Raw genomic sequence first — 8,877 nt, 5'->3', positions numbered from 1 at the left:
TATAATTAAATTGTGTTCTATTTATGTCAGATTACAATAAAGAGCTCATATTGTTGAGTATGTATTAACGTAGTTTGACCCTTAATTGGATATATGGAAACAGTTTATTGCAATAAACCTCTTGGTCTTTGAGCAGTCGTAATAACATAAATATAAATACAAACGCATGCATATAATTATACATAGAGATTTATACAGGATTAATCGCACAAACTACATCATAAATGAATAAAATAACACGAAAATAAAACAAAGAAAATCATTCGCATGTATGAGGAAGGCACAACTCCAAAATACCCTTTAAAGACGGATGATTGTTATACAAAGTTTACTGTAAAAATAATAATAATAAAAATTTTAAAAAATAAAATATTTTAGACAGATAGGAGGCATCATTTATTTAGTTGACAATGTGATACTCACATACGGACACCGATCCGTGAGCGGCGGCGACCTGTCTCCGTGCAGTCACCGGTACAGCTGTCAGCCACCTTTCTCACGACCTTTAAAACTCGGTCTCCAATGAAGTGCCAGATGATTAGAATCACCCCAAACACACTGGCACCGAGAAGTCTCTTCGAGCCCTCGCCGCCGTAGTGGTAGTAGAGGGCGTAGCCGAAGTAGGCCCAGTAGAGGAGAAACAGGACGACTTTGATGACGATCCAGATCTGTTTGTTATAGGAGGTCGCACAAGAGCTGATGCCCTGTTGGACGACCAGAATGCCTCTAGCGCAGCAGTTACCCTCATCCTCATCCTCATCCTCACCCTTATCCTCAGCCGGGTTCACATGCACGTTGTCAGGGTCTGACATCTGAAACATAATTCATCTCTTAGATGAAATTTCATGTATTTCATTCATAGAACACCGTAATCTTCTAGTTTTAATATTCAGAGTATATTCTCCGAACATAGTTTACGTGTCATAACAGTTTGAGAACTCTTAACTTTCCATCATGATGTTCATGGTAGGAATGTCTCCCTCCCTTTTAGTGATTTAATTAATTAGTTATCGCGACCTGTAAATTGACGATCATATGTTGTGGCATGTTCGATTTTGATGATATATGCTACTTACAGTCTTGATATTGACATACGGACTTGATTTTGATAATGTATGCTACTTATGGTCTTGATTTTGATAATGTATACTACTTATGGTCTTGATTTTGATAATGTATGCTACTTACGGACGTGTACATCGACACTTCCAAATAAACATTTGCCATGGGTTTACTTCACAATGAAGAACATTAAAATATTAGTTTAAATAGCACAAATAATAATAATAATAATAATAATAATAATATGTATGTATGTATATATGTGTGTGTATATATATATATATATATATATATATATATATATATATATATGTGTGTGTGTGTGTGTGTGTGTGTGTGTGTGTGTGTGTGTGTGTGTGTGTGTGTGTGTGTGTGTGTGTGTGTGTGTCTACTATGCTAAATACATTTACAAAATAAACATTTAAAGGGATACCACAAACAATAATTAAAAACAACAACCAACCTCGTATTTGCTACCGCCGATATCTGGGACATACGCCGTGTTTTCACAACCATCATTTCCATCAGGGCCGTATCCAATACTGTTTCCAAATTTCGTCATCTCCATGTCTCAATCTACTGGTCCTCTGCGTGTTTTTCTAGATTTGTGGGATCCTCAATAATCTTTGAATTTTATTTTTGAAAAAAATTTAATGTTTTGATTAAATAAAAGTGAAAAGCCATTATAACTTATCCATCCAATATACTTTATATATATATATATATATATATATATATATTTATTTATTTATTTTATTTTTATTTTTTATTTGTTTGGGGGGAAGGGGGGGGGGCTTAAAATGTCACCTGTTTTTATCGCAAGGCCGCCACTGAACGCTGAAAACACTACATGCTATACATGTTCAGAGCTATTTAAAAACGTTCAATTTTTGTATTGGTTGACGTAAATTCTAACAAACTACAAAACGTTCGCCGTGCTATTTTTCGTTAGGTAATGCTCGACTACTTTATTCAATACGACGTTCGAGCTGTTAGCTTATAAATGGATCTTTACTTAGAGTCTTTAGTTCAAAACGGATGACAAACTGTGTTTCGAGGCGTCCCCAGTCCGACATCCATGTTGTTTGCTGGTGCGTCTTTGCACAAATAAAACTGTTATCTTCAAATGGAGTGTTTATTTTAACAACGTCTTGTACCTCTGTTATCTGAAATTCTTTAATATCTAAGTAACAGCTAACTGAACATCATGTTATAACATCGACCCATCCATAAAGTACGTACGCTCAGAGAGAGGGGGTGGGGGTGGTCGGGCATAAGTACGCGGAGTTCGCTGACGACGTAGCCCAGTGATAAAGCGTTCGCCTGATGCGCGGTCGGTTTGGGATCGATCCCCGTCGGTGGACCCATTGACCTATTTCTCGTTTCAGCCAGTGCACTACGACTGGTATATCAAAAGCCGTGATATGTGCTGTCCTGTTTGTGGGATGGTGCATATAAAATATCCCTTGCTACTAATGGAAAAATGTAGCGGGTTTATATTTAGATTATATATGTCGACACTACCAAATGTTTGACATCCAATAGCCGATGATAAATAAATCAATGTGCTCTAGTGGTGTCGTTAAACAAAAACAAACTGACAGAATACATACCCTAAAATCAATTACTGGTGTTTCATTCATTTCATTTCAACTTATTTTCGTGCTTATATCCAATTAAGGTTCAAGCACGCTGTCCTGGGCACACACACCTCAGCTATCTGGGCTGTCTGTCCAGGACAGTAGGTTAGTTGTTAGTTGGTTAGTGGTTAGTAAGAGAGAAGAGGGTGTAGTGGTCTTACACCTACCCTGTGAGCTCTTAAGAACTCGTTCTGGGTAGGAGCCTGTACCGGGCTGCGAACTCTGTACCTACCAGCCTGTAGTCCGATGGCTTAACCACTGCGCCACCGAGGTCAGTATTACTGGGGTAAAGTGTATGCAATCCAAGCTCCTAATCGTATCCGATGTACTCCTCGGAGTGGAAGATAGACGTACACCTGTATGCCATGGGGGATGGGGGTGGTAATGATCAAATGTACAAAAGGTGTACATGGGTGAAGGGGGATACAAACCAAATCCTCGTTTTTGTGCACACATATGCGTACGGGCTCTCATTTTTGTAGGGGTGGGGTGGGGGAGACTGGCTTTTGCCCGAATTAAACGAAAATGCATGAATCTGGACAACATTTATTTATATTACCAATGGTTCATTACTACTACCAAACAGCTATAGACGATTGCAAACAAATCTCTACACATTTTTACATGGATGACAACTAAGTTTAAGAGTAGAATGATAGAAATACATGGTAAAAAGGTCTGAGGTTAGCAAATTTTGCCCAAATATCCGCATCATTTTTGCCCGAATTTGAGGTTTTGATTCAGTACTGGTGGGGACAGTTTCCACCCCACTCCCTGTCTCGTACGCTTATGTGCGTACACACTTTATGGCAAGCCCGTAGCCAGGGGAGTTCGTAGGGTTCGAACGAACCCCCCCTTTTTCTGAAGTGCCCTTTCAAACTAGGCTAGAGCCCCCCCCCCCCCCCCCCCCCCCCCCCGAGTCATGTCCTGCCACTCTGAAACATGCTGAAACCGACAATGTGCTCGCAAGTGCCCTTTTAATACTAAAAAGAACCCCCCTTCAAAAATCCTGGCTACGGGCTTGTATGGATGGCCCCTTGCGTCCAGGAGAGTCTTTAGGCTGGGTTTAGGAGTTTGCCTAAAGTAGTTGTTACCCAATAGCCGATGATTAATAAATCAATGTGCTCTAGTGGTGTTGCTAAACAAAATAAACTTTAACTTTAGCAGTTGTCAGGCTACAGTCATCATTCAGCCCATACAATCGACTGATATAATATTAAACATTAACTTTAGCAGTTGTCAGGCTACAGTCATCATTCAGCCCATACAATCGACTGGTATAATATTAAACATTAACTTTAGCAGTTGTCAGGCTACAGTCATCATTCAGCCCATACAATCGACTGGTATAATATTAAACATTAACTTTAGCAGTTGTCAGGCTACAGTCATCATTCAGCCCATACAATCGACTGGTATAATATTAAACATTAACTTTAGCAGTTGTCAGGCTACAGTCATCATTCAGCCCATACAATCGACTGGTATAATATTAAAAACGTGTGTTTGTTGCAAATTAGTTTTAACTTTGAAGACGTTGACCGCATGATACCGTCATTGGCGTAGTCAGAGTGTATATTTGGGGATACCGGAATGAGAAGGTTGCACACACGCCAACTACGAGCCGTGTTATGCCGTGACAGGCACATTTAAAAGGTGGTAGATAACATCGTTCAAAACGTTCATTATTTCTCTTAATCCATTTTTCATTAAACTTTTAACTTGTCAGCAGTGAATGGTTGGCATTCAGAGGACCCCTGCCACCACCACCCCTAAATTTTGCGATAGTTATAATTTTATTATATATTAATTTTCTCTCTTTTTTTACAATCACCCTCCAAACCTCCTCTAAAGTTCCCCTGGCATTCCACCTCATGTCACTGGGGCCCCCCATTTTCTGGATCCGCCACTGGCATTAAATATAATACGCATGCTAAACGTGCAATCTCAGATTCCAGGTTTAGTATTCGACAATCGTGGTTGTATTCCATCTGAATACATGAAGTTGCAGGGGTGTAGGCTGGGGGGGGGTCGGACCCCCCTGCCCCCCCCCCCCCCCCCCACACACACACACACCCGCTGAAGCAAATGGTCCGTTTTCAGAACTAAAACATACAGGTTTATACATATGGAGTTTCTGGTGGTGCAAAAACAAAATAGAAAAGGTCCACTTGGTTCATATTCGAACACCCCCACCCCCCACCCCCCACCCCCCAGGTCCAGCTCACGCTACGCCCCTGAGTTGCGTACTTTCACTAGGCTACTACCAAGTTTATACGGCTCAGATTACACGTTTATTCAATGATGGTCTCGTGGTCTAAAGCGTTGTATTTGTTTATAATGTGCAAAGGTTAGTCAGTTGAGGGGTTGAACCGTTGACCCGAAGTTCATATTGCATTGTTTGCATCCGTAGATTCTTGATAAATAATCTACTGTTAGAACAATATTGTGACGTCAGTACGACTCAGTAGTCAAAAGGTGTGTTGTCAACTTAGTGCATTTTCTGGTCGTAGTAGTGGGAGTGGACTGCTTATTTTAGCATGAACATCCTGGCTAATCTGAACGACAAAACCGTAATCCGCGATCAAGACTGTATATCTGCACAATGCAGAGTCGAATGGGCATTTGGCAAAATAGTGGTTGATTCCATGAATCTCTATCTAGTGTTTCGTCTATAGGAGGACTGTCATTTCTAATATCCTTTACTGGAGTTTTCATCATTCTTGCACCGCTACAAAGAGGACTGCCACTAATATAATTTTGTACTAAATCAAAACTAGCTCAAGTCAGAGTTCATTGGAATAAATACAGCTGTGATGATATGCACTCATGAATCACTGTAAAACTATTTGTTATATCAGGTGTTGGTGAAAAGTGAGGATATCCTGCCACATAATTTATTTCCGTATGCATGTATGCAGTACCCTATATTAACAAACTTACCAAATGATTGACATCCAATAGTTGATGATTAATAAATCAATGTGCTCTAGTGGTATCGTTAAACAAAACAAACTTTTAACTTTGTATACAGTCCCTATCAATGCTATAACATTGGGCACATTCACAGATGTGGCAGCTACTTCTCTAAACAATGTTAAGAAGAAGAAAAAAGTAACTGTCCTGGTCTTTTGGATCAAAGGTCATTTCCAGTTCCCCTCGTGTCTCAGGAGGTGGTCAAAATATGGACTTTTGATACAGTCTGGTGCAAATTGTCTGTTGTCGGTCTGCGAGGGGGTAACTGGGATATCGATATATTTAATTTTAACCACTTACTAGGGACTAGTATATATACTAAGACCACCCCCACCCCACCCACCCCCCCCCAAAAAAAAAAAACAATTAATTTTTTTTTTTTAAATTAAAAACCAGCCAACCCAACAAAACAAAACAATGTTTAGCAATTTCGTAAATGTGCTTAAATGAAAGACAACTCGTGACTTTCAAAGTGAAATCAGATCCTGGATTTAATTCATGCATCATTTATCAGTATAAGTAACAGGAGATTTTCAATACAGAATGAAATGCTTAACTGTCACGTCCTTGAATGTAGCTTGGTGATTAGTATACAATGTTGTGGTACCAAATTGCCGATCGTTTTGTTTGTCGGTTGTTGGGGAATTTTGGTGTGGGTTTTTGGGGAGATTGGGGGGTTGGGTGGTGTGGGGGGAGTTGTGGGGAGGGTCTTAGTTTAGTTTTTGGATACTTTCAGTTCTCGAATCTGGGTCTCACTACTGGAATGCAGTTACTTACGTCAAAAAGGTGTTACAATAACAACAATAATGGAACTAAAACTAACCCGTATAAAATATGTAGTATTTAGATTGTCAGTTTAATTTGTTGGCCATCTTAGACGTCATCATGAAAAACAGAAAATGGTCATCTAGACATTCAAAGTTTGATCCTATCATACTAACTTTACCAAAATCAATAATATCTTCGTTTGAGGTTTGAAAGACTTTTAAAAAGTCTTCTTGCCTTCTGGACTAATAGACACATCATACTTATATCATTGGTGATTGCTCTTTTGCTGTCTTCATATTTGTTTGTGACCGTCCTTTCGTCGTGTTTACATGATCATCTAGAGGTCTATAGTGTCAGCAAATATGTGTCCGTGTTCCCGAATCCATTAAACTAGACCTACAGGCGAGACTCATTTATGTTTTATTATCGTTATCACAGAACGCTATCGATAACAGTAAACATTGACAATTGGGTTTCGTTTCTTTTTTGAAGTAGGTGAGGGGTTGGTTGGTGCGATAATGTAGTGGAAACCATACCAAGCAAGATAAATGACTACTAACCGGGATGGAAGCATTCGTGGTAAGGTCATAGAAAGAAATATTAATAATAAAGTATACATTATTATGCTTTCCTTTCTGGGGTTTTTCTCTTTTTTTTTTTTAAATCAGACATTAAAAACTTTTCAGTTAGTTTACAGGCTTCAGTATCTTAACCAAACTGCAATTATATTTGTCATTAAAACTGTTTTACTAACAACTGTATTCTGCATCTTGTAATGAATGAATGAATGAAAGAATAATGAATGAATGAATGAACAGATAAAAAGCGCGAATAATATATCGCCTATTGGGTGTGACACGTTGTAACTCATTGATGTTTGTTTTACGACCGTCTATTGGACGTCTAACATTTGGTCAATCTGACATGTAGTCTTGAGGGGGATTGCCGCTACGTATGCCCATTAGCAGCAAGGGATCGTTCATATCCTTCTATAACATGTCACAACATGGGTATTGCAGTACTTATTTCTGGTGTATGTCATAACCTTACACTCACCACACTCCTGACAAATATCTCGACGCCATATAACCGTAAATTAAAATGTTTTGAATGCGTGCGTCCTAACACCTTAACTAAAATATTTCTTTCTTGACAAATGGTTAAAGAATGTCGAATATTTAACCTACATTTAACTACGAGATAACTGTCAACAAAGACATGAAGTACACGATGACTATTAACCGGGATGGAAGTATTCGTGGTACGGTCATGGAAAGAAATATTAATAATAAAGTATGCATTCTCATACGTTCCTTTTTTTTTCCTTTTCTTTTTTTTCTTTTTTTCTTTTTTTTTTAATTCAGACATTAAAACCTTTTCAATTAGTTTACAGGCTTCAGTATCTTAACCAAACTGCAATTATATTTGTCATTAAAACTGTTTTACTAACAACTGTCTTCTGCATCTTGTAATGAATGAATGAATGAATGAATGAATGTTTAACGACACCCCAGCACGAAAAATACATCGGCTATTGGGTGTCAAACTATGGTAATGTAATGAATGAATGAATGAAAGAATACTGAATGAATGAATGAATGAATGAATGAATGAACAGATAAAGAGCGCGAATAATATATCGCCTATTGGGTGTGACACGTTGTAACTCATTGACGTTTGTTTTACGACCGTCTATTGGACGTATAACATTTGGCGTACGTTTCGTAGATAACCTTTACAGACGAATTCGACTGGGTATTAAAATATTCATAAGACAAACCAATACGTGCTGACGCATGTGTCAATAATTAGGCCTACCTCCGATGCATTCATTGTCAGAAAGTTTACATTTTGTCTTTACTTCATACACTGAACACAAAAAGCAATCCGGGTTGCAGACGTCTGTGATAATTGCACTGCATAAGATGTTAGAAGATATAATTTTGAAGTCCTTACCTTGGTAAAGAATGAATGAATTAATGTTTAACGACACCCCAGCACGAAAGATACATCGTCTATTGGGTGTCAAACTGTGGCAGTACCTTGGTAAAGAGAAAGATAAAGGTTCCAGTGACGACATGAAGTGTGACGCGGCCTACGTGCTTAGATAGCTGGGTTCAAATACCCTGCAGCGCCGAGCACCATACGGATATGAACGAGGTTACAGTTTACCTCCAGTTTGACGATTTAATTAAAGGGACATTCCTGACTTTGCTACATTGTAAGATTACTCTTATATATTAAATATATTTTCTTGTTTAGAATATCAGTGTCTGTATATTCAATGTGTTTCTGGCCGTCTTAATATTTGTAAGAAGCCCAAACTGGATTTTGTCTTCAAATAGTTTCGTACGTACGAAAAAATATATTTTAGGAAATAAAATGAAATTTAACCTCGTACAAATATCAGAACGATCAGAAACATATTTAA

General features: G+C 38.4%; 1 protein-coding gene across 2 annotated transcripts in view; it reads right to left on the bottom strand.

The window, feature by feature from the left end:
* LOC121382111 (solute carrier family 28 member 3-like) overlaps window positions 1-8,583 on the bottom strand; it is a 22,447-nt gene extending 13,864 nt beyond the window's left edge. The window contains exons 1-3 of one of the 2 annotated variants that reach the window (XM_041511613.1): window positions 8,489-8,583; window positions 1,526-1,686; window positions 424-812 (exon numbers count right to left, since the gene is read on the bottom strand). In XM_041511613.1, coding sequence (XP_041367547.1) covers window positions 424-812; window positions 1,526-1,630 — 494 coding nt within the window. In that variant the 5' untranslated portion in view covers window positions 1,631-1,686; window positions 8,489-8,583. Of the gene's footprint in view, window positions 1-423; window positions 813-1,525; window positions 1,687-8,402 lie in introns of both variants that reach the window. The other variant, XM_041511612.1, reaches the window with a different exon arrangement.
* Window positions 8,584-8,877: the final 294 nt, after the last annotated feature.

The sequence above is a fragment of the Gigantopelta aegis genome, chromosome 9, assembly GCF_016097555.1.
Source record: "Gigantopelta aegis isolate Gae_Host chromosome 9, Gae_host_genome, whole genome shotgun sequence".
In the NCBI taxonomy this organism is placed as follows: Eukaryota; Metazoa; Mollusca; class Gastropoda; order Neomphalida; family Peltospiridae; genus Gigantopelta; species Gigantopelta aegis.
The sequence above is the reverse complement of the archived record's forward strand: the minus strand, read 5'-3'. Positions and strand labels throughout refer to the sequence as shown.